Source organism: Mobula birostris, chromosome 7, assembly GCF_030028105.1.
Source record: "Mobula birostris isolate sMobBir1 chromosome 7, sMobBir1.hap1, whole genome shotgun sequence".
NCBI lineage: Eukaryota > Metazoa > Chordata > Chondrichthyes > Myliobatiformes > Myliobatidae > Mobula > Mobula birostris.
In genome coordinates, this window is record NC_092376.1 from 72,167,262 (window position 1) to 72,194,456 (window position 27,195).

The 27,195-nt window shown below is 42.1% G+C and overlaps 1 protein-coding gene and 1 pseudogene across 1 annotated transcript in view; both read left to right on the forward strand.

The window, feature by feature from the left end:
• Positions 1-1,736, forward strand: part of LOC140200288 (ferroxidase HEPHL1-like) — a 79,048-nt gene extending 77,312 nt beyond the window's left edge. Inside the window, exon 21 of the mRNA XM_072263392.1 lies at positions 143-1,736. Coding sequence (XP_072119493.1) covers positions 143-145 — 3 coding nt within the window. The 3' untranslated portion in view covers positions 146-1,736. The remainder of the gene's footprint in view (positions 1-142) is intronic.
• Positions 1,737-19,883: 18,147 nt separating this feature from the next.
• On the forward strand, positions 19,884-27,195 carry LOC140200932 (nucleosome-remodeling factor subunit BPTF pseudogene; annotated as a pseudogene).

Sequence of the window (27,195 nt, forward strand, 5' to 3'; positions counted from 1 at the left end):
TACAGGAAAGACACCGTTTCACCCTAGCCGTTGAGACTGTGCACCGAACTAAACCTACGTTGCATTGGCATTTGGGAATTTTAACGTCGTCTGTCCTAACCGCTGGTACCCATTTTTTTTTCTCTCTCCTGTTGCCCTGCAGTGATTGCGACAAACTGAAGGTGCTGCTCAGGGAAACGGTGCAACGCTGGAGTCTATCTCAAATTTCCTCCTGTCTGCAATCAGTAACATTAGAGAAAAAAGCACGCAACATGCCAGACTGGCAACTGATTCCGAACCGCAGCTGAAAAAATCATCGATCAGTTATGGATTACAGCAAGTGAGCTTTTGCTTTTATGTGCAGGGCAACTTTCCATAGTACTCAATTACATAAGGGATACACAAACAAATGAGAATTCATTTTGTCAATAATCTGAATATACTGTCAATTTGCCCTCAGATTGGAGCATGAAATGCAGTAAATGTATCAAACAGTAGTCTCGAATGAATCACATCGGTAATTGTAGAAAAGATCAATATCTTCTCGAATTTTATGAAATTGCTTGATTCCTTTGCCAAGATAAAATAAAAATTTTTTTAAAATCTGAAAGTGATCCATATAATCTTTCAGTTTAGTAATGCTGAACAAGGTAAGGGACTATTTGGACTTTTGGGACCCAGTCATCTTCCTGTTGAGAGCAAGTTGCTAGTTCCACTCATCCTTTCTCCATATTTCTGTAGTGTTTGTTATCCACATTTACTATTAGCAATGCAAACCTCTTTATGCCAAAAATATATTTTCCTGTGGTGTTAGTTATCATAGATTACCATATCAATACATTCTTCTTATCAAAGCTTCTCCAGTATATCCACGTAATCCCATCCTTCAGACTGTTTGAATAACTATCCTCTGTGATATTTCAAAGGCTTTACAAACTTCTTAAGGCGTGGTGCTTGGAACTGGACTCAATTCTCCCTCTACAGTAGACTACTAATGACTTTAAGGATGCTTTTTACTCATTGGGAAGAAATTTGTCCAGCACTGAATTCAGAAGTTGCACCCTGCTTTCAAAACTCAAGCATCAAGCTGTGCATTTAATCTTAATGACCGGGACCAGGTTCTGGGCATGCACCACGTTAACAAAGCTAGGAACTTCATCGTCTCCTTTGTTAACCTGTCCTGCCAACTTTAATCATCAAGTGACTCCTGATATCCTGAAAACTGAGCTATTTGGCATTCATTCTTTCTCCTTATTGTTCCTCCTGAGGTATAGCACTTCACACTTGTATTAGTTGAACTTTGTCTATTCCATCAGCTTGTTCATGTCCACTTCTAGTCTGTTTGTATTTTCCTCATTGTCTGCTACACCTCCAAGTTCCATGTAATCAGCAGATTGTACATAAAGTGCCCTGAACCACCACTCCCCCAACCTCCCTCAATGCCAAGTGATCAATGGATATCAAAAGACATTGTTCTGTAACTGATTCTTGGGGAATACCACAGTACATGTTGTCCCAGTCTAACAAGCAGCCGTGCAGAGTTTTCTATCATGTAGCTCATTTTCTGTGTGTATTACTAATGCATATTTAAACCCATGGATTTCAAATGGATTAACAAGCAAACTAGTTCAATTTTATTGATGCCTTTTGTGTTAAAAAAATTGCATGTAACTTTGATGTATCTTTTTGGACAGATAATTCTCACTATAACTATCTACGTTATTATATTTTCCATGTACTTGGCTATGGTATTTTAAAAATAGAACATATTCATCACTCCTTAACTAAATTTCTGTGACACAATATTGGTTTCATTTCATATTTTTGCGTTTTGGCAGCTTGTTTCTTGAGAGCCACTCTATGGAAAAAAAATGCATGCGTTGAGCAGCATTCCAATAATGGGCAGTAATTATCACCATCTTCTTGGGTTTATGCATTTTCCTCTTAAGCACACATACATACAAATCAGTGAGGCTTTCTGCTTTCTGCTCAGTCTGATGGAAGCTGGGAATCACTACGTTCGGTTTCTATCAATCATTTGGAACTGCAGTGCAGCAGATGAGAAACTATTTTTGTAAATGGATAAAGCTGGTCATGGTTACCAGCTTCTCACAACTGCAACTTGTATTAGTATTCTGACTTGAACATTGTAAAGTGCCTTAAGCATGGGAGGATTATTAAACACCATTTTATATTCAATCATATAAGGTCACACCCAAAGGAGAAGGTTTGCTGGTGTGCTATAAAGTAGTTAGTCGTCTACCCTAGAGAGAGATTGTGTCCAATTCTAAGCACCACACTTTAAGAAGTTTGTGAAGCCTTTGACGTGGCACAGAAGATAGTTATTCAAGGAGAGGTGAAGTCCAATGAGGACTACAGGAAATGGCACAGAATTCCAGAAAGCTCACGGAGGAAATTCAAATCAGTTAGAACTTTAAAACAAAGCCATTCCTTCTCGGAGACCTGATGTAACTCACAAAGCACAGGGATGAATAAGAATTGACGTGCATTGAAATAGCCAATTCCACATGTTACAAAAGCATAAATGACATTTTCTGTGGAAGATGAGCAGAGGCAGGATGAATGGCTTTAAAGAGATGAGACCTGATGGATGTACTGACGTGGTGTTTGCAGCAGATGCATTTGTAACTGTACCCATATTGGAGGAAGAATGGAAGATGGCTACAGAATAAGGAGTTTTCTTTGGCCCAAACACACACAAAAATTGATCAAATGTTAAGTCACAAAATATTTTAAATAATAAATGAGCATCGTGATATGAAAAAGGAAGGAAATACAGGATGGGTCATTGTAAGTTTGCTGAAGTTTAACCATCTGTTCTGAACCTCACCCTTTACCTATCCACAAGACTCTGAAACTCATAGAAAGTAACAATCTTGGCAGAAACACTTTTAATCAAAATGCTCACCTTCTTATGGTGATAAACAAAATGGTATCCCTTAGTCATAATTGACTGGTAAGCTCAGTGTTGACTGGCAATACCATAAATAAACAGAATAAAGATGGTGTAAAGCACGAAGATGGGATGAAAAGGTTGGTGAGTGGGGCTAGTAGTGAATCCAGCTGCACATCAGGAGACATCTGATGTAAATTTTCAGCTGAAATGCCACTTAATTGTATATCAATAAACTCTTGAAACTGTATCAAGGTAAAGAGATGGCTAACACAATATAGGCAAAGATGAAATAGTTGGGGCTGCATTTCTACTTACTTACCTGCCCAAGACAAGTGCAAACCTTAGCTAAGATCAGAGGCGATCTGGAGGAGATGATTGATTCTGACCATTGGAGTTTTGCCTTAAAGGAATATCTTCTCAGCTGCACATACAGTGCCTATAAAAAGTATTCACTCCCACTTGGAAGTGTTCATGTTTTATTGTTTTACAACATTGATTCACAGTGGATTTAATTTGGCTTTTTGACACTGATCAAACAGTGAAAGACTCTTTCATATCAAAGTGAAAACAGATCTCTACAAAGTGTGATCTAAATTAATTACAAAAAAAGACACAAACTAATTGATTGCATAAATATTCAACCCCCTTTAATATGACACACCAGATCATCACTGGTGCAACCAATTGCTTTTAGAAATCACATAATTAGTTAAGCTGTCCTAGCTATATATAAACCTGTGTGCAGTCAAGGTGTTTCAATTGATTGTAGTAAAAATACACCTGTATCTAGAAGGTCCAACTGCTGGTGAGTCAGTATCCTGGCAAAAACTACACTATGAAGAGAAAAGAACACACCAAACAACTCCGCAAAAAGGTTATTGAAAAGTACAAGTCAGGAGAAGGATACAAGAAAATTTCCAAGTCACTGAATATCTCTTGGATCAATCATCAAGTAATGGAAAGAATATGGCACAGCTGTAAATCTGCCCAGAGCGAGCCGCCCTCAGAAACTGAGTGACCGTGCAAGAAGGGGACTAGTGAGGGAGGCCACCAAGAGACCTTTGACAAGTCTGGAGGAGTTACAAGCTTCAGTGGCTGAGACGTGAGGCATACAACAACTGTTGCCTGGGTACTTCACCAGTCACAGCTTTATGGGAGAGAGGCAAAGAGAAAGCCACTGTTGAAAAAAAAAACTCACATGAAATCTTGGCTAGAATTTGCAAGAAGGCATGTGGGAGACTCTGAAGTCAGCTGGAAGATGGTTCTGTGGTCTGATGAACCCAAAATTGAACTTTTTAGCCATCAGATTATACGCTATGTTTGGTTTAAGCCAAACACCGCACATCATCAAAAATACACCATCCCTACCGTGAAGCATGGTGGTGGCTGCATCATGCTGCGGAGATGCTTCACTGCAGCAGGCCCTGGAAGGCTTGAGAAGGTAGAGGGTAAAATGAATGCAGCAAAATACAGGGAAATCCTGGAGGAAAATCTGATGCAGTCTGCAAGAGAACTGTGACTTAGGAGAAGATTTGTCTTTCAGCAAGACAATGACCTCAAGCATAAAGCCAAAGCTAAATGAAATGGCTTAAAAACAACAAAGTTAATGTCCTGGAGTGGCCAAGTCAGAGACCAGACCTCAATCCAATTGAGAATTTGTGGCTGGACTTGAAAAGTGCTGTTCACTCACAATCCCCATGCAGTCTGACAGCTTGAGCAGTTTTGTAAAGAAGAATGGTGAAAAATTGCAGTGTCCAGATATGCAAAGCTGACAGAGACCCATCCACACAGACTCAAGGCTGTAATTGCTGCCCAAGGTGAATCTACTAAATACTGGCTTGAAGGGGGTGAATACTTATGCAATCAATTATTTTGTGTTTAATAATTGTAATAAATTTAGACCAATTTGTAGAAATTTGTTTTCACTTTGACACAAAAGAGACTTTTCTATTGATCAGTATCAAAGACCAAATTAAATCCACTGTGATTCAATGTTGTAAAACAATAAAACATAAAAACATCCAAGGGGAGTGAATACTTTTTATAGGCATTGTACACTGCAGTTAGGGAAATATGATCTAGTCAGTCGGCAAAACACATTGGCAGATTGACTTCCCAGGCTGCTGTGAATTTGTAATTTAGAGAGCGGTGATTGAATTGTCAACTACCATATTAAGTTACTGTAATCTTAACTGCGTGAAGATGTAACATCACAGAAAATGATACACTGATATGCTCCATTTATTAATTCCTGGCTGAGACACTTAAACAATCCCAGCCCTTGTAAGTGTCAGGGAGACTATTCATTTCACTTGGATAAGTTACTAATGGTTATCGTAGGTTGTGAAGATTCTGGCTCAGTGTCAGTGTAAGAGAGAGATGGAGTCGGTGGCCAGGAAACAGTGTATGTGGTGGGAACTTCTCTGTTACAGCTCCAAAACATAAAAATAATCAAAAGAAAAACACGGAGCTGGGGATAATGTGTATGTTTCATTCTTAATTTAGTGATGCGCATGCATATAATGTGGTATAATGACCCACACATATGACATGGTGGCATAATATTGTGTGCCATTCACATACTTTTATGTATAACCCATAATAAATTAAGTCAACACCAAAGAATACTTAATCAACAAATGTATTTACAAAACAACACACACACAAAGTGCTGGAGGAATTCGGGTCAGGCAGCATCTATGGAAATAAATAAAAAGTCAATGTTTCAGGCCAAGCTCCTTCTTCAGGACTGCGAACAAATGGGAAGATGCCAGAATAAAAAGGTGGGGGGAAGGGAGGTAGGCAAGCTAGAAGGTGGTAGGTGAAGCCAGGTTGCTGGGAAAGGTCAAGGACTGGAGAAGAAGGAATCTGATAGGAGAGCACAGTGGACCATTGGTGAAAGGGAAGGGAACGCAAGGGGAAGTGATAGCTGGTGAGAAGAGGAATAAGGGTAGAGTGGGGAATAGAGGGAAAGGGGAAAGGATGGAATGTTTTTATTGGAAGGAAAAATCTATATGCATGCCATTAGGTTGGAGGCTACCCAGATGGAATAGAAAGTGTTGCTTTCCACCCTGAGGCTGGCTTCATCTTGGTACAAGAGGAGATCATGGACTGACATGTCAGAAATTTACAATTAAAATGTTTGGCTACCGGGAAGTATGACAGATGGAGCGGAGATGCTCGATGAAGCAGTTCCCCAGTTTATGATGGGGGAGGCCATATTGTAAGTACTGGACCCAATAGACAACGCCAAGAGATTTGCAGGTGAAGTGTTGCCTCAGCTGGAATGACTGTTTGGGGCTCTGAATGAAGGTGAGGGAGGAGGTGAATGGGCAGGTGCAGCACCTTGGCTGCTTGCAGGGATAAGTGCTGAGAGGGAGATAAGTGAGGAGGGATGACTGGATGAGGGAATTGCAAAGGGAGTGAACCCTGTGGGAAGCGGAGAGAGATGGGGAGGTAAAGGTATGTTTAGTGGTGGGATCTCTTTGGAGATGGCAGAAGTTGCGGAGGATTATGTGTTGGATGCAGAGGCTGATTTGGTGGTAGGTAAGGACAAGAGGAATTCTATCACTGTTAAGGCGGCAGGAAGATGGGGTGAGCGCAGCTGTTCGGGAAATGAAGGAGATACAGTTGAGGGCAGCATCAATAGTGAAGGGAGGGAAATCACGTTCTGTCAAGGAGGAGGACATCTCAGATGTCCTGGAACAAAAAGCAGCGTCCTAGGAACAGATGCAACGGAGGCGAAGAAACTGAGAAAAGGGAACAGCATTTTTACAGGAGATGGTGTGGGAAGAGGTATGGTCGAGATAACCATGGGAATTAGTAAGTTTATAAAAGATGTCAGTTGACAGTTTGTTTCCAGAAACAGAGACAGAGAGATTAAGAATGAGGAGGGAGGTGTCAGAAATGGACCAACTGAATTTAAGGACAGGGTTCAAGTTGGAGGCAAAGTTGATGAAATTGACAAACTCAGCATGGGTGCATGAGGCAGCACTAATGCAGTTGTCAATGTAGCAGAGGAAGAGTTGGGCAGTATTACTGGGAAAGGCTTGGAGGGTGGTGATGGAAGGATATTGGTTCTTCTGACAAGAAAGAAGCAGAGAGCTTTGATGCCTTTTTGATGGGAGATAGAAATGTATAGGGACTGAACATCCATGGTGAAAATGAGCCGCCCAGGATTAAGGAGTTGAAAGGTACCGAGGAGATCAAAGACATAAGAAGTGTGGTGGATGTAGGTGGGAAAGATGGAACCAGAGGGACAGAATGGAATCGAGGTATGAGAACACGAGCTCAGTGGGGAAGGAGCAGGCAGAGACAATAGGTCTAACCGGACAGCCCAGTTTATGGATCTTGGGCAGGACGTAGAAGAGAGCAGTGCGGGGTAAGGGAACTATGAGTTTGGTGGCAGCGGATGGGAATTCTCCAGAGTTGATGAGGTTAGTGATGGTGTCAGAGACGATTTTCTGATAGACTGGAGGGGTCCTCTTTAAGAGGTAGGTATGAGGAGGTGTCTTGAGAGTTGCCACCCGGTCTCAGTAAGGTAGAAGTCAGTGTGCCACACTACAACAGCACCCCCTTTGCGGGTTTGATGGTAGGGTTGGGATTGGTGCGGAGAGAGCGAAGGGCAGTGCGGTTAGAGGTCTGAGGACAGAGAGATGCTAAAGACAATATGATTGATGTCTCATTGGCAATTCGAGATGAAAAGATTCAGAACAGGTAGAGAACCCGAGCGGGGTGTCCATAAAGAGGAGGAGGGCTGAAGATGGGAGAAGGGAGTCATCAGTGCAGGATGTGGAATCCTTGCCAAAGAAATGGGCTCGGAGACAGAGGCAATGGAAGAAGAGTTTGATGTCTTGGTGATGTGGAACTCACTGATTTATGGGCAAAGGTGAAGACCTTGTCGAGGACAGAACATTCTGCCTCAGAGAGGGGAAGGTCAGAGGAAATGGTGAAGAAACAGCAAGGACTGGAGCTGGGATCAGGGGGGAGAAGGGAGTTGGTGGTGCCAGAGGAGAGAGGAGGGTTGGGGTGTTCGTTTTCAGGGAAGAAAACGGAGGCTCCGAGGACCCAAAAGGGGATGGTGAGGCTTGAGAGATATGGGGTTGGAGAACGGTGTTGAGGGAATGTCATAAGGAGGTGGCTGGGAATGGACCCAAGTGCAGGACACAGACACTGAAGTACTAGGGACAGGACTAGGATACAGGGTGACGGTTAGGACATGGACAAGAAAAACCGAGAACCCGGAACAGGACTGGACAAAAGAGCTAGGAGCCAGGGCTTGGACTCCAGGCCAGAGACTGGACAAGGACCCAGAACCCGGGTCCTGCCTTTGGCTCGGACCCCAGAACTAGGCAAGGACATGACTTGGCTGGCAGGCAGGACGAAGCTGGAGTCTTCAGACTTGAGGCCTGGCTTGGCTAGAGACCCGAGGCCAGGCTGGGGACCGGAGACCCGAGGCAAGGCTGGGGACCGGAGACCCAAGGCGAGGCTTGAGACCAGAGACTTGAGACTAGAGACTTGAGGCGAGGCTCGAGACTAGAGGCTTGAGGCTTGGGGTCTTGAAGCTTGGCTTGAAGCAAGGCCAGGCTAGAGACTTGAGGCTCGGCTCGGCTCAGCTAGAGACTTGAGGTGAGGCTTGGCTAGAGACTTGAGGTCTTGAAACTCCTCCTGGGCAGGGCGCGGTACTCCTGGGCAGGGCGCAGATCATCTGGGCAGGGTGCAGATCTCCACCCGACGGAGGCAAGGGACAGGAAGGGACAGAACCAACCACAGGGTAATGGTAATCTGGCCTGGCTTACCCGACAGAGGCAAGGGACAGGAAGGGACAGAACCAACCGCAGCGTAACAGCAAGACAGCCTGACTTACCCGAAGGAGGCAAGGGACAGGAAGGGAGCTAGTTACAGGGTGGCTCCAGGACAAGACTTAAGGCAAGACGAGGCAAGAGTTACCAGCAAAACAAGGCAAGGCTTCAGGCAATGCAAGGCGAGACAAGAACTTCAAGTGAGGCGAGAGGTACCAGCAAGACAAGGCAAGGCTTCAGGCGAGGAAGCAGAAGGCGGGGAAGGGATACAAGGAGTAAGGACAAGAACAATCCAGCAGGCATGCCCTGGTCTCTGGAGGTATTTATGCAGCCAGCCCCAACGAGAATCAGCTGCCTCAATTAGTGCTCAACAGGAACAGAAACAGGGTAGACAGGAAAACCTGGAGCAAAGGTCGATGGACCGGACCATGAACTAGAATGCGGACTTCACAGACTGGACCATGACAGGGAAGGAGAGACCGGGAGCCCAGCAGCAGTCCTGGCTGGGAGTTGCAGGTAGTCAAGGTCCAGGCTGGAGCCAGAGCTGAAGGCTGCACAATTTGCATTATGTCATATTACATTATGGCCTTAGAGAGGCTGGTCCTGTCTCACCTCCAACCCCTGGTCAGATCAGCCCTCAATCTCCAGCAGTTTGCCTATTAGGAGCACATTAGAGTTGACGATGCTGTCATCAATCTGCTGAACAGAGCCTACTCCCATTTGGATAAACAGGGCAGCACTGTGAGGATCATGTTTTTGACTTCTCAAGTGCCTTCAATACCAGACAGCACTCATTGCTGGGGGAAAAGCTCCATTCAATATAGATCGGCACTTCCATTGTCTCCTGGCTAAAGGACTACCTGACTGGCAGACCACAGTTTGTGCAGCTTCAGAGCTGTGTGTCAGACATGCCTATAAGCAGCACAGTGGCCACACAGGGGACTGTATTAACTCCTGTCTTGTTTACCCTGTGTACCTCAGACTTTAGATACAACACTGAGTCATGTCACCTGCAGAAATTCTCTGATGACTCAGCAATAATTGGGTGTATAAAAGAAGGACAGGAGGATCAAGACAGGGCCTTGGTGGAGGACTTTGTCAAATGATGCAAGCTGAATCATCTGTAGCTCAACATCAGTAAGACAAAGGAGATGGTGTTGGACTTGAGAAAGACTAAGCCTGGACTGCTCCCTGTTACTATTGTTGGTGGATACCAGGGTGGATAAATGAGAAGCTGTGGATGTCATTTACTTGGATTTTCAGAAGGTGTTTGATAAGGTGCCACACATGAGGCTGCTTAACAAGATAAAATTCTATGCTGTTACAGGAGAGATACTGGCATGGATAATGGAATGGCTGACAGGCAGGGGGCACCGAGTGCAAATAAAAGGGGCCTTTTTTGCTTGGCTGCCAGTGACTAGTGGTATTCATTAGAAACATAGAAAACCTACAGCACAATACAGGCCCTTTGGCCCACAAAGCTGTGCTGAACATGTCCTTACCTTACAACTACCTAGGCTTACGCATAGCCCTCTATTTTCCTAAGCTCCATGTACCCATCCAGGAGTCTCTTAAAAGATCCTATCGTTTTTGCCTCCACTATTGCTACCGGTAGCCCATTCCATGCACTCACCACTCTCTGCATAAAACACTTACCCCTGACATCTCCTCTGTACCTACTTCCAAGCACCTTAAAACTGCACCCTCTCATGCTAGCCATTTCAGCCCTGGGAAAAAGCCTCTGACTATCCACACGATCACTGCCTCTCATTATCTTGTACACCTCTATCAGGTCATCTTTCGTCCTCCGTTGCTCCAAGGAGAAAAGGCTGAGTTCACTCAACCTATTCTCATAAGGCATGCTCCCCAATCCCTAATCCAGGCAACATCCTCGTAAATCTCCTCTGCACCCTTTCTATGGTTTCCATGTCCTTTCTGTGGCTCTGTTGGTGAGGAATGATATTTAGTCCCTTGCGAGGGGGGACATAGAATCAGGAGACGTAGAGTCAGTATAGATAGAACTGAGAAATTCTAAGGGTAGAAAGACCCTAATGGGAGTTATCTACAGGCCCCCAAACAGTAGTCTGGATGTAGGGTGTAAATTGAATCAAGAATTAAAATTCGCATGTCGCAAAGGTAATGCTACAGTTGTTATGGGGGACTTCAACATGCAGGTAGACTGGAGGAATCAGGTTGGTGCTGGACCCCAAGAAAGTGAGTTTGTGGAGTCCCTCTGAGATGGATTCTTAGAACAGCTTGTACTGGAGCCTACCAGAGAGAACACGATTCTAGATTTAGTGTTGTGCAATGAACCAGATTTGATCAGGGACCTCGAGGTAAAGGAGCCATTAGGAAGTAGTGACCATAATATGATAAGTTTTAATCTACAATTTGAGAGGGAGAAGGGAAACTCGGAAGTGTCAGTATTACAGTTGAACAAAGGGAACTATGGTGCTATGAGAGAGGAGCTGGCCAAAGTTCAATGGAACAATACCCTAGCAGGGATGACAGTGGAACAGCAATGGCAAGCGTTTCTGGGAATAATATGGAAGGTGCAGGATCAGTTCATTCCAAAGAGGAAGAAAGATCCTAAGGGAGTAAGGGGAGGCCGTGGTTGACAAGGGAAGTAATGGACAGTATAAAAATAAAAGAGAAAAAGTATAACATAGCAAAGATGGGTGGGAAGCCGGAGGATTGGAAGATCTTTAAAGAGCAACAGAAGGTAACTAAAAAGGCAATACACGGAGAAAAAATGAGGTACAAAGGTAAACTAGCCAAGAATATAAAGGAGGATAGTAAAAGCTTCTTCAGGTATGTGAAAAGGAGAAAAATAGTTAAGACCAAAATTGGGCCCTTGAAGACAGAAGCGAGTGAATTTATTATGGGGAACAAGGAAATGGCAGATGGGTTAAACAGGTACTTTGGATCTGTCTTCACTAGGGAAGACACAAACAATCTCCCAGATGTAATAGTGGCCAAAGGACCTGGGGTAATGGATGAACTGAAGGAAATTTATATTAGGCAGGAAATGGTGTTGGATAGACTGTTGGGTCTGAAGGCTGATATGGCCCCGAGACCTGATGGTCTGCATCCCAGGGTACTTAAGGAGGTGGCTTTAGAAAGCGTGGACGCATTGGTAATCATTTTCCAATGTTCTATAGATTCAGGATCAGTTCCTGTGGATTGGAGGTTGGCTAATGTCCCTCTCTTCAAGAAGGGAGGAAGAGGGAAAACAGGGAATTATAGACCGGTTAGCCTGATGTCGGTGGTGGGAAAGATGCTGGAGTCAATTATAAAAGATGAAATTACGACACATCTGGATAGTAGTAACAGGATTGGTCCGAGTCAGCATGGAATTACGAAGGGGGAATCATGCTTGGCTAATCTTCTGGAATTTTTTGAGCATGTAACTATAAAATGGACAAGGGAGAGACAGTGGATGTAGTGTACCTGGACTTTCAGAAAGCCTTTGATAAAGGCCCACATAGGAGATTAGTGGGCAGAATAAGGACACATGGTATTGAGGGCAGAGTACTGACATGGATTGAAAATTGGCTGGCTGACAGAAAACAAAGAGTAGCAATTAACGGATCCCTTTTGGAACGGCAGGCGGTGACCAGTGGGGTACCGCAGGGTTCAGTGCTGGGACCGCAGCTGTTTACAATATATATTAATGATTTAGATGAGGGAATTAAAAGTAACATTAGGAAATTTGCCAATAACACAAAGCTGGGTGGCAGTGTGAAATGTGAGGAGGATATTATGAGAATGCAGTGTGACTTGGACAGGCTGGGTGAGTGGGCAGATGCATGGCAGATGCAGTTTAATGTGGATAAATGTGAGGTTATCCACTTTGGTGGTAAGAATGGAAAGGCAGATTATTATCTAAATGGAGTCCAGTTAGGAAAAGGGGAAGCACAACGAGATCTAGGTGTTCTTGTACATCAGTCACTGAAAGCAAGCATGCAAGTACAGAAGGCAGTGAAGAAAGCTAATGGCATGCTGGCCTTCATAACAAGAGGAATTGAGTATAACAGCAAAGAGGTCCTTCTGCAGCTGTACAGGGCCCTAGTGAGACCACACCTGGAGTACTGTGTGCAGTTTTGGTCTCCAAATTTGAGGAAGGACATTCTTGCTATTGAGGGAGTGCAGCGTAGGTTCACAAGGTTAATTCCTGGGATGGCGGGACTGTCATATCTCGAAAGATTGGAGTGTCTGGGCTTGTATACTCTGGAATTTAGAAGGCTGAGAGGGGATCTTATTGAAACATATAAGATTATTAAGAGATTGGACACGCTGCAGGCAGGAAGCAGGTTCCCGCTGATGGGTGAGTCCAGAACCAGAGGCCACAGTTTAAGAATTAAGGGTAGGCCAATTAGAACGGAGTTGAGGAAAAACTTTTTCACCCAGAGAGTAGTGGATATACGGAATGCTCTGCCCAGAAGGCTGTGGAGGCCAAGTCTCTGGATGCTTTCAAAAAAGAGATGGATAGAGCTCTTAAAGATAGTGGAATCAAAGGTTATGGGGATAAGGCAGGAACTGGATACTGATTGTGGATGATCAGCCATGATCACAGTGAATGGCGGTGCTGGCTCGAAGGGCCGAATGGCTTACTCCTGCACCTATTGTCTATTATCTGTAGTGAGGTGACCAGAATTGAGCACAGTAGCGTCTGAACAGGGTCCTATATAGCTGCAACATTACCTCTCAGCTGTTAAACTCAATCCCACAGTTGATGAAGGCCAATGCACCATATGTCTTCTCAACCAGAGAGTCAATCTGAGTAGCAGCTTTGAGTGTCCTATGGACTTAGACCCCAAGATCCCTCTGATCCTCCATACTGCCAAGAGTCTTGCCATTAATGCTATATTCTGCCATCATATTTGACCTACCAAAATGAACCACCTCACACTTAATCTGGGTCGAACTCCATCTACCACTTCTCAGCCCAGTTTTGCATCCTATCAATGTCCCGCTGTAACCTCTGACAGCCCTCCACACTGCCCACAACACCCCCAACCATTGCGTCATCAGCAAATTTACTAACCAATCCCTCCACTTCCTCATCAAGGTTATTTATAAAAATCACAAAGAGTAGGGGTCCCAGAACAGATCCCTGAGGCACACCTCTGGTCACCAGTCTCCATGCAGAATATGACCCATCTACAACCACTCTTTGCCTTCTGTGTGCAAGCCAGTTCTGGATCCACAAAGCAATATCCCCTTGGATCCCATGCCTCCTTACTTTCTCAATAAGTTTTGCATGGGGTACCCTATCAAATGCCTTGCTAAAATCCATATACACTACATCTATGTCTCTACCTTCATCAATGTGTTTAGTCACATCCTCAAAAAATTCAATCAGGCTCATAAGGCACGACCTGCCTTTGACAAAGTCATGCTGACTATTCCTTATCATATTATGCCTCTCCAAATGTTGTTAAATCCTGCCTCTCAGGATCTTCTCCAAAAACTTGCCAACCACTGAAATAAGGCTCACTGGTCTATAATTTCCTGGGCTATCCCTACTCCCTTTCTTGAATAAGGGAACACATCCACAACCCTCCAATCCTCTGGAACCTCTCCTGTCCTCATTGATGATGCAAGGATCATTGCCAGAGGCTCAGCAATCTCCTCCCTCACTTCCCACAGTAGCCTGGGGTACATCCCGTCCAGTCCCGGTGACTTATCCAACTTGATGCTTTCCAAAAGCTCCAGCACATCCTCTTCCTTAATATCTACATGCTCAAGCTTTTCAGTCCACTGCAAGTCATCCCTACAATTGCCAAGATTCTTTTCCATAGTGAATACTGAGGCAAAGTATTCATTAAGTACCTCTGCTATCTCCTCTGGTTCCATACACACTTTTCCACTGTCACACTTGATTGGTCCTATCCTCTCATGTCTTATCCTCTTGCTTTTCACATGCTTGCAGAATACCTTGGGGTTTTCCTTGATTCTGTCTGCCGTAGCTAGGGGTAAGTATTGGGACTGCTACCTTTCACGTTGTTTGTCAATGATTTAGATAATGGAATTGACAGCTTTGTGACAAAGTTTGTGGATGATATGAAGATAGGTGGAGGACTAGGTAGTGCTGAGGAAGCAATGCGATTGCAGCAGGACTTAGACAAATTGGAAGAATGGGCAGATGGAATACAGTGTTAGGAAATGTATGATAATGCATTTTGGTGAAGGGAACAATAGTGCAGACTATTACCTAAATGGGGAGAAGTTTCAAACATGAGAGGTGCAGAGGGACTTAGGAGTCCGTGTGCAAGTGTAGGGCTCTCAGTAATACTAGACGGACTGTTAACTGTTAATTGCTTATTACCAAAATGGCTTCTCTGAGGTGTTATATTAAAATGGCTTCTCGTACTGTTAACTGCTGAGCAAGGGGTTCTCTGTAACAGTAATGTTTGGGTTATACAATGTGATAATGGAAACTGTATTTATTTGTTAGCCAATGGAAGTTATGTTCTGTTATCTTGTATATGTGTGCTGAGTTGAGGAGCGCGGGCTTTTTCGGGAGGCGAGCAGAGAGGATGGACGTGTGAGGAATGAACAGCGGTTCCAGGGCGGTGGATACTGGACCTCGGGGGGTTCGGATGGTGGCTGGAGTCACGGAAGGACGTTGTGGTTAGAATCGGAGCGTGAGGTCCAACGTATTAAAATATTACGTGCACAAGACTGATAAGTTACTTATGTGGCGCCTTTTCTTTTAGTTGTTGCTACTAACCCATCACCAAAATTTGCTATAAAGTATAATTCTTCACTCGCACTTTGTATATTGTTTCATATTTGTGTCGTGGCTGATCATTGGGTGACTCACACCTTATCTGCACCAAAGCATTTGCACTGTTTGGCGGGGTCGACGCTATTCACCCTAGGCAACGGGGGTCAGTGGGGGCAAAGGCCGTTACACAAGACTCCCAGAAGGTTAATTTACAGGTTGAGCCTGTGGTAAAGAAGGCAAATGCAATATTGGCATTTATTTGAAGGGAAATAGAATAGAGAAGCAAGGAGATTTGGCTTTATGAGACACTAGTCAGGCCACACTTGGAGTAATGTCAACAGTTTTGGGCCCCATGTCTCAGAAAGGATGTGTTGTCATTGAAGAGAGTCTAGAGAAGGGTCACGAGTATGATTCTGGGAATGAAGGGGTTAACAAATGAGTGTTCAGCAGCTTTGAGCCTGTACTCACTGAAATGCGGGGGGATCTCATTGAAACCTACCGAATGTTGAAATGACTAGAAGGGGTGGATGTGGAGAGGATGTTTCCCATGGTGGGTGTATCCAGAACTAGAAGGCACAGCCTCAGAATTGAAGAGGGACCCTTTGTAACAGAGGTAAGGAGGAATATTTTTAGCCAGAGAGTAGTAAATCTGTGGAATACTCTGCCACAGACTGCAGTGGAGGCTAAGTCTATGCATATGTTTAAGACGGAAGTTGAAAATTTCCTGATCGGTCAGGACATTAAAGAGTATGCTGAGAAGGCAGGTGTATGGGGTTGAATGGAATCTGGGATCAGCCATGATAGAATGGTGGAGTTGACTCAGTAGACTGAATGGCCTAATTCTGCTCCTATGTCTTATGGTCTTATGATGACGATGTGGATGTGGTGAGGACCTACAAGTACCTGGGGGTGCACCTGGATGACAGACCTGAGTGGAGCACCAACACAGAGGCTGTGTACAAGAAGGGCCAGAGTCGCTTCTACTTCCTGAGGAGACTGAGGTCCTTTAGAGTATGCAGGTCTCTCCTTCACATGTTCTGCCAGTCTGTTAACACCATTACAACCTTCTGTGCGGTGGTGTTCTGGGGCAATGGCATCAACATGGGGTGATACCAACAGACTCAATAAACTGATTAGAAAGGCTGGCTCTGTTATAGGACTCAAGCTGGACACACTGCAGGCTGTGGTAGAACAAAGGACTCTATGGAAATTTCTGAGAATTCTGGATAAAATTTCTCACCCTCTACATACCACCTTGGCTGAACAGAGGAGCACCTTAGTAACAGACTAAGACAACTGTGCTGTTGCAAAGAGTGCTATATGAGGTCATCGTTACCCTCAGCCATTAGGTTCTATAATGAGTCAACCTGTAGCCAGGGAAGTTATAACCCCCTCCTCTTAGACTGTTGTAATCTGTGCATTTGTAATGCTACTGTGACACTGTAATTTCTATCTATGTTGTTGCTGCTAGTGGAGCACCCTTCTGTGGACTGAAAATGGACACTAGTAGTTAATGGTCAGTAATGAGGGTGAAATATTTTACATCCTAAACCAAACTGAAGGACTCGCTTGTCAATCTGTGTATAACTTTTCTCTGTAGCAATAAGGGAATGTGATGCAAAGGCTAAGGGGCGTTCACTTCTATCACTCTTAACGTGACATGACTGCACCTTTACCAGGATGATGTAATGTGTGAGTATAATGTACAGATGATCATAATGTATGAGTATAGTGTGCTATGTTACCATTTCCTTTGCCTTTTGGAAAGCCACCTCAGACTGCTTTGTTCATTGCCATTTCTTCCCGATCTGTCGTAATGAGTTCAAGGGGAGGAGCACAGTAGCCAGATTTGGCAGGAACCTGTTATAGTAATTGACAAATTCTAAAAAGGATCACAACCATGACATGTCCTTTGGCCATCCACTACTGCTTGAATTTTCTCAGCACCCTTGCGCATCAGAAGTGTGACCACAGTAAGTAATGCTTGGTCTAATGAATTCACACGTTGCATCGTGCCTTGAGCTCATAATCTTCTAATCTTTAAAACACTGCCTTGAGATTTTGGAGATGTTCCTTGTCATCCTTACCAGTAATGATGATGTCATCCTGGTGGGACTGAGTGCCTGGTGGCCTTGCAGCACCCGGTCCATAGCTTTCTGCCAGAGTGCAGGTACAGATGCTACTCCAAAAATAAGCCTATTATAGCAATAAAGTCTTTTGTGAATGCTTATGTTGAAAAACACTTTGGACTATTCTTCCATCTCCATCTATTGCAAGAGGCAACGTGTGTGTTCAGAGATGCTCTTCCACACACCACCGTTGTTAACATTCATCTCTGCCCTCTATCATCAACAAGGCATTTTCACCCACAGAATTGCTGTTCACTGGATGATATTTGTTTCTCACACCTTTTATTCTAAACACTAGAGGCTGTTGTGCATGAAAATCTCAGGAAATCAGTAGTTTCTGAGATACTGAAACCACCCCATCTGGCACTAACAATCATTCCATGGTCAAAGTCACTTAGATCACCTTTCTTCCCCATTCTGATGTTTGGTCTGAAAAACACCTGAACCTCTTGACCATGTCTGTGTGCTTTTATGCATTGAATTGCTGTCAAATGATTGGCTGAGTAGATATTTGCATTGACGAGCAGGTACGCAGGTGTACCTAAGAAAAAGTGACCACTGAATGGAGATGTGGACTGATTCATAGGTGCCTTTGTGGAAAACGTGAGCACAGTTTGGGAGGCCACATTTTGATCAGCAACTTTGAGGGGAATAGAGGTTGGTGTTCAGCTGGTAGTTTGCATGGATGGTAGGGTCAAGTCCTGTTTATAGAAAAAGTGTAATGATAGAAAATTGAAGAAGAGGATATCGTACCAGGAGAGACAACATTAACAAAGCAGCAGGTTGCTGCAAACACCAGTCAGAAATACAACTTTTCCAGGAGGAATTCTGTGAGAAGAACTAAGTGTGATCCCATGGTAAGACCGTGCACGTTGTGAACCCCATCCGGTAGCAGCAAATGTCAGAGCTAAAAAGGTTTGGTGCAAGGGGTTTCGTGGAATAAGGTTGGGAAGCAGGCGGTGTGCCTAAGATCAGCAATTGCAGAACTAGCATTCTCTCACCACTAAGTTTAGGGATTTAGAATCCATTCCAGAGAACTAAACACAACTATTTGCTCTGACTTTCTGTTATAAAACTAAGAAAAGAGCTCTATGTTGGAGGTACTGCCTTTGAGAAGGAAAATTAAAAAGTCCATCTTCTCACAGGTGAAATTGCTGAAAACCATGCCACTATTTTCAGGAAGAGTTGGAAAATTAGCAAATAGTGCCTTAGTCACTTTTTGTGTCTCAACTTATCTAACTAAAGCAGATTATTGGGTCATTATTTCATTCTTTTTCTGAAGCTCACATGCCCGAATTGTCTGCTGCATATTATGCATTACATCAGTGACGACACAATGTACTTCAGTGCCTCTGAAATGTCCTGGGCAGCAGCACAATTCCTTGAAGTCATTCTTTCTCATGGAGAAGAGGGACTTGTTGAGGGCAGCCAGGGGAAATTGGAGAAAATATGATTACAGGATCTGGTCCTGGGTAATATTAAAATATTAATCAGAACTGAGAGGCAAAGGGGAAAGTATATTAGAATTTATAAAATTATTTTGTTTAGTTGATGGTTTTAATTATTCTAAAAATAAAATTATTCTAAATAAAGTTATTTACTTCTAGTTCAATAATATTTAAATGTTTCTGAATATTAGAAACAAGTTTAAAAACTACCACAGCTTTAACTATGGTTGTTCCAGGATGGCGTCTCTGCAAAGTTTCACCCTGCCAAGAGGAATAAAAATTGAGATTAGGGAAGAAAGGAAGAAGACCCGTAATAGCAAGCTACACTTAGAAGAGACTGTAAATTTGTCTGGCTGTCTGATGGAAACATATTTTATGAAAACTGTTAACTGTTAACTAAGAGGGAGTACAGAAGTGGGATATACCAGCTAGTTGAGTGGTGTCGCAGCAAAAACCTTACACTCAACGTCAGTAGGACCAAAGAGCTGATTATGGACTTCAGGAAGGGCAAGATGAGAGAACACGAACCAATCCTCATAGAGGTATCAGAAGTGGAGAGAGTGAGCAATTTTAAGCTCCTGGGTCTTAAGATCTCTGGGGATCTAACCTGGTGCCAACATATTAATGCAGCTATAAGGAAGGCAAGACAGGGTCTATATTCATTAGGAGTTGGAGGAGATTTGGTTTGCTACCTAAAACACACAAAATCTTCTACAGATGTACTGTGGAGAGCATTCTGACAGGCTACATTCCAGTCTGGTATATAGTGGGGGTGGGGAGGGGGCCTGCTGCACAGGATCGAAAGAAGCTACAGGAAATTATAAAATAGTTTTAGGTTGGGTTATCATCGAATTACAGGCTTGAAGGGAAGAAAGAATGCTGTGGCAGGAGAGCAGGTCCCACACGTTGACCGTCAACAAAGTGACCTACAGTGACCACGAGAGTGAGGAGGAGGAGGAGGAGAGCTTGGCGGCGGATGAGGACGAGGACGAGTGAAGGAAGGAGGTTGAGGACAAGCAGGATTCGGATTATCGCCGGGCCAGTGATGATGAAGCAGTGGAGGAAGACAACAAAGATGAGAGTTATTGAACGGACAGCAGCTTCAACACTTACAGCAGTACTCCAGGAAGAAGGCGGCAGACAAGGGTCCATCAGCCATGATCGCCACAATTTGAAGGGGATGACATTATTCCTCTTGATATTCCAGAATGTCCTGAGGATGCATTGGTGCCCACTGAACAGCTGATGAACATTATTACTATATATGTGGTGTTGAATAATTTTCAAACAGTCCGGCGACTTTCACTTCTCCGATTTGAAGACTTTTGTGCTGCTGTGGTTGGTCAAGAGCAGTGCACGTTAATTGCAGAAATGCACATTGCTTTATTGAAAGCTACTTTATGAGAAGGCGATTCCTCTAGTACCACCTTTGGTCCTGCTGACTTAAAAGGTAGCATAATTTCTACATTGTATCTTATAGATGGAATGTCATGGCCAAGACTGGTATGGGCTTACTTTGAGAGTGACCCAGAATACCATCACATCTAATGTCTTATCTGGAAAAGGATGACTACCCATATGGACCAATAGAAAATAAAATCAAAATTCTTCAGTTTTTAGTGGATCAGTTCTTGACAGCGAACATTGCCCATGAGGAGTTAATGTCTGACGGTGTAATCCAGAATGATGGCCACTGAAGGGTTTGTCACAAGCTGGGCGATGTACTCTGCTGTGAAACATGCTCAGTAGTATACCACCTGGAATGTGTGAAACCACCAGTTGAAGAGGTGCCAGAGGATGAGTGGCAGTGTGAGATAAATGTGGCACATAAAGTGGTTGGTGTTTTTGACTGCGTGGCTGAAATCCAGAAAAATAAACCATATGTTCGCCATGAGCCTATAGGATATGAGGGGCACCGAGGGAATTACTGGTTCCTGACAAGAAGGATTATTATTGAGGAAGATAAAGAAGATGGAAAGGCTATAACATTGTGGTATTAAAGCTCAAAGGTAGAGCTGGCTCAACTTACTGACTTCCTGGTCAAAGAGTACTGGGAGTATGACCTCTGCAAAATACTGGCAGAAATGCGTGACGAAATTCATCGGCATAGGGAAATTACAGAAGACCTGACCAATAAAGTTTGTGGCAATAATAAATGTTGTCCTACCACAGCTAATGAAGACATTTTGGAGTGGCAGAAAGCAAAAGAAGCAGATTTGGAGGAAGTTAAGCGAAAAGCAGCAGATCAAGCAGAGAAAGACAGGCAAGAGAGTAAGGATAACACCCAGAGAAAAGCAAAGAAACATCAGAAGAGCAAGCTGAAGAGAAGGACAAAGCTAGGAAAGAGACTGAAGAAAATGTTCAGGAAAAAGGCATGGAAGACCCCACATTTAGTGAAGATACTCACAGCTTGGGAAGTTCTGAAGCATTGAAGAATGATGGCAAAAGCCAAGTTCCATTCGCGAAGGAAAATACGGCTTCCCTGTCAAAGGGGAAGGCAGAGAATGAGCTGGCAAACACTGAAACGGAGTAACTAACAGAGGAGAAGAAATTGGAACCAGTATAGCTCCTCATGGAGAGAACAGAAGACAATGGTGAAAATTCTACTGACTCTGCTGTCACAGCCATGAAAACTCTTCCACCTTTGCTGTCTGCTGATGACAGTAACAGCAATGTGGATATGTCCATTGAGAATTCCACTCAAGCGGCCATTAACAAGATATCTGAGGATTCGGAGAATATGGAGGTGTCGTCCCAGTCTCCAGGCAATGGTCAGGAAGACCCTGAATTAATGGAGCTAGGAAGTGGTAAAACAAAAAGCGAAAATGGAGGCGGAGCAAAGTTAAACAGCGACTCCTTTGCCTGCATCTTCAGAAACAGCACTATTTCCAGCATTGATATCTTTATTTTTCCCTTTCGGGGTTCTTTTGAAGACTCTGACCTGGAGTTACGTGCGGACTTCAGTTCTTTGTGGGAATGGGACCCATTCTTGGGGTTTCAGGACTGGCCATTGTTCGGCACGCCAAGGGTTCGGCCTGAGAGTCCGACTCGAATTCAGAAGCCTAAGATCTCGGGGCTCTGGAGATGGACGGTTCGAGGGTCAGTGTCACGACAGGAGTCCTGTGTGTCATCGGGGAAGTCAGGGTATCTGCTGTGGGCCCGAAGACCCAGGATCTTTGCGATCTTCAGGCACAGAGCTTGAAAAAAGCGATGTAATGGACTTCTTAACATTGTAAACCAGCGAGTTGTTATGTCTCCCTGCTTGCTGGGAAAATGGAGACACCTCCTTCTCCCTTATTAGGGAGAGAGAGAGAGAACCTGTGGGATGTCGAATGCTGGGTGAAATGCGAAGTCTTTGGGGTAACTGCAAATCTGTGTCTTTGCTATTGCTTTGCTCACACTTGAGTGCTCCGTGGCAGTGTCGATGCTTTTTTTTTGCCAGTGAGGGGAAGGGGGATTGTTGCTCGCTGCCACTTCCGTGTGGGGGGAGCTGGGGGGACTTTGGAGTTCTTAAGTTTATCTGTCGTTCATTCATTGGGGCACTTCTCTATTTTTGTGGATGTTTGTGAAGAAAAAGCATTTCAGGATGTATGTTGTATACGTTTCTCTGACATTAAATTGGACCTTTGAACCTTTGAAACAGTGATTTCTCTGAAACGTAAAGGCTCATCTATCCTGACTGGGATGGTCACTAGGTTACGGAATGCCGCCAGCAAGCTGAATCAGCTGAAGAGCGCGCACACAGACTGCTGCTACTGCTTGAGGCAAATAAATTATTCAAGGAAGGCAAGGAGCTCCTGGTGGTAATTACTCAATGGGAAGTTTCTCACTTGAACACAAGGAAAGATTTAGTGATGAAGGAAATTGTGAATAACTTTTTAAAGTTAGGTCAAGAAGGGAAATACCATGTCTACCAAAATCAATTTAGCACTAGCACATTGGCACTCAACAAGCAACAGCATCAAGATGACCATGATAAGTGGAGCCATCTTTTTCACAATTCTGCATGACCCCTGCAGGTGAGTTCAAATGGAGTGGTGTCGTGCATGGATCAAAATCACTTACAATATCTACTTTAAGGTTGACCATTATCCAACTGGAGAATAATATCCCATCTTCATTTTCTGCATCCAAACTGGGCTTCACATAGATCTAGTTGGATAAAAACAATCCAGATATGCAATAAACTAAGAGAATTTGCATTAGCTCTTGCTATCCTTCAACGTGCAATCAAAACCCTGTTGTTCTGCTTCTAGTCTGGCGAGACTCTTTAGTACATACCAGATTGCAATGGTTGACATCTGTTGAAAGAGAAAAAAAGGAATGAAACCTCAAAAAAGCATGAGTAAAAATAGGAGGAAGAGGAAGTTATGCAACAAGCTACCTGGGCAAAATATTACATCCCTATCAAACATCAGGTGCGGAAACGAAAGGGGAAGAATATTGCGTGAGAGGATATTGCAGTTAGATGTAGATTGACAAAGCTTATACCCATCGTTCTGAACCTCGGCTAGCAGGAAATACTATTATTATTTATAGATAGGCAAAGGAAGGTCTGCTGATAGATGAATCAGGACTGAATGAAAATGAGAGTCCCTCTGGAGTGAAAACAGAATCCGAAACTTCTGAGAAACGCTGTTCCTCTCAAGCTTCTAAGGATCTGTCAGAAAATCACATAATCGCGGGCAGGTCTTTTGAGAAGAAGAAGAGTAAGAGGAAGAAAAAGTAGAACAAAAGGAGGAAGTAATGCAAATTGATGCAAGTCCTGAGTCACAATAAACTGAAAAGAAAGATTACATTGGTGCCGTCAGTATAATTTCATTTCATTTTTAAATCCATTTATTGATATATAATCTTCTACAGCTATAAAATACAGAAATTCAACAAATTAGTATATATATAATTAATAAAGCTGAAAAAAAACTTATATATGCTTATGAAAAAAATTTTTTTTAAAGAAAAAGAAGGAAAAAAGAGAACCCCAACTAACTAAAAAAAACCCCACTAACCGCAAAACAAAAAAAAAAGAGAAAAACAAACTATTAGGAACCAACTCCCAGAGCAATACGTCTTACAGTCATTTATATATATGAAAGAAGAAAAAGAAAACAACCGCCAATTCACATTTATACAACATAAAATTGGAAGGAAACCATGTAAATTAATTCAAATTAAATGATAATATTTAGCAAAAGAGCCCTACCTTCTCTCAAAATCAAAGCGGGGATCAAAAGTTCTATTTCTAATTTTTTCCAAACTAAGACATAACATTACTTGGGAAAACCATTGAATTAGTGTAGGAGCAGAGGTATCTTTCCACTTCAATAAAATTGCTCTTTTTGCCAACAACGTAATGAATGCAATTACATGTTGGTTTGAAAATGAAATACCCTGAATATGATGCGGAAATATTCCAAATAGAATAGTCAATGTATTAGGTTGTAAATTAATTTTCAAAGCTCTAGAAGTTGTAGAAAATAAAGATTTCCAAAAAGGTTTCAATGAGGGACATGGCCAGAACATATGTGACAAAGTAGCTAATTCAGTTTTGCACCTATCACAATAATTATCTACATTAGGAAATATTTTGGATAGCCTTTCCTTTCTTAAATAATAACGGTGAACAATTTTAAACTGAATTAAACAATGATTGGCACATATCGAAGAAGAATTAACCATTTTCAGAACTTGCAACCAATCTTCATTAACAGAAGTCATATTAAGTTCTCTCTCCCAATTTTGTTTAATCTTTAGTGAGAGGTTATCTTTTTGTAGTAAAACTAAATTATCAATTCTACCAATGGAGCCTCTCACTAAGGGATTCATATTCAAAATAGTATCCAACAAATCAGATTCTTGCATATATGGAAACATATTTTTGTAAAAAATGTCTAACCTGTAAATATTGCAAGAAATGCGTATGAGAGAGAGAATTTGCTAATTAACTCTTCAAAAGACATCAATCGACCATCACTAAATAAATCTGCAAAAGAACAAATCCCCTTATTTCTCCATAAACAAAAGATGGGATCAGTAATTGAAGGTTTAAATAGCAAATTTCGAAATACAGGACTAGACATTTAAATTGTTTAAAATTAAACAAGTTGCGAAACTGAAACCAAATCCGTAAGGACTGATTAATAACAGGGTAGAAATTTAAATTGGAAGATTTAGCAAGTTATAAATAGTCATAGTCATAGCCATACTTTATTGATCCCGAGGGAAATTGATTTTCGTTACAGTTGCCCCAACCAAGAATAGAGTATAAATATGGCAATATAAAACCATAAATAATTAAATAGTAATATGTAAATTATGCCTGGAAATAAGTCCAGGACCAGCCTATTGGCTCAGGGTGTCTGACCCTCCAAGAGGGGAGTTGTAAAGTTTGATGGCCACAGGCAGGAATGACTTCCTATGACACTCAGTGTTGCTCTCCTAATAGTGAAGTTAAATAAAATTGATTAATAGCTTTAAATTCCAAATCAATCCAAGCTGGTTTTTGGTTCTTATCCAGCCAATATAACCAAAAACATAATTGTCGAATATTAACAGCCCAATAATACAATGTTAAATTAGGTAGCGTGAGTCCACCATCTTTTTTAGATTTTTGTAAATGTAACTTATTAACTCTTGGTTTTTTATTATTCCAAATAAAGGACAAAATAGAATCAATTTGATCAAAAAAATTTTTGATTAGGAAGATAGGTATATTTTGAAAAATATATAAAAATCTAGCTAAAATCATCATTTTCACAGCATGAATACGACCTATTAAAGAAAGTGTGAGAGGATTCCATCTAGAAAATAATTGTTTCATAGTGTCCAATAAAGGAACTACATTAGCTTTATAAAGATCTTTATATTTTTTTGTAATGATAATACCCAAATATTTAAAAGAATTCACAATTCTAAATGGAATATCCTTATATATAAAAACAGGAACATTTAAAGGGAACAATTCACTTTTATTTAAATTACGTTTATATCCTGAAAATTTTCCAAAATCATTTAATAATTCCAAAAGATTAGGAATAGGTTCTTCAGGATTCGAGATATAAACCAAAAGATCATCTGTATAAAGAGAAATCTTACGTATGGTCCCATTTATAGAAATACCATGAATATTTTTAGTTTCGCAAATTGTTATAGCCAAAGGCTCCAGTGTGAGATTAAATAATAAAGGACTTAATGGACACCCTTGTCGAGTACCTCGTGAAAGTGAAAAAATGGGAGACCTAAGATTATTAGCAATAACGGTAGCGATAGGGTTCTTATAGATCATTTGAATCCACTTATTAAAATTATTACCAAAGCCAAATTTCTCTAATGCATTAAACAAATAAGTCCATTCAACTCTATCAAATGCCTTTTCTGCATCCAGAGAAATAACACATTGGGGTGTTTTGGATAATGGTGAATATATAATGTTCATCAATCTCCGAACATTAGAAAAAGAGTAACGGCCTCTAATAAAGCCTGTTTGATCCATAGAGTTAATTTTAGATAAAATGTTTTCCAAACGGTTAGCTATTATCTTGGAAAGAGTTTTAGCATCCACATTTAATAGCAAAATAGGTTTATAAGATGAGCATTCAGTAGGATCTTTATCTTTCTTAAGGATTAAAGAAACAGAAGCTTCTTAAAAAGAAGAGGGTAAATTAGCTTTCTCAAAAGATTCATGAAATATTTCCAAAAGGTATGGAGAAAGTAATTTTTCAAATTTTTTGTAAAATCCTACCGAATAACCATCGAGTCCAGGAGCTTTACCTGATTGCATTGACCATATAGCTTTCTGAATTTCATGCTCAACAATTGGAGCATCAAGGGTCTGTTGATCTTCAGCAGTAATTTGAGGAAATTTATTCTGATATTAAAAAGCTATATATAATGGGGATAAATTAATCAAGGAGTGAATATGGATGAGACCAAGAATGGATCCAGTTCAAAAGAACAGGAAAATTTTATCTTGTCTGATCTCGTCAATGTAAGTGAAGGGTTTCAACTGCGGACTTGGTAAAAAAGGAGAGTGAAAACATCTAAATTAAATTGGCTATTGGATTGGCGGGTAAAAAAGTTTACAATGGAAGAGAGGCAAAGAGAAGAAAAACTGACAGAAGCCTGAATGAAATTACCCAAAAATGAACAGAAAAATATAACTGAACCGCAGAAATCTGAGGATTTTTAA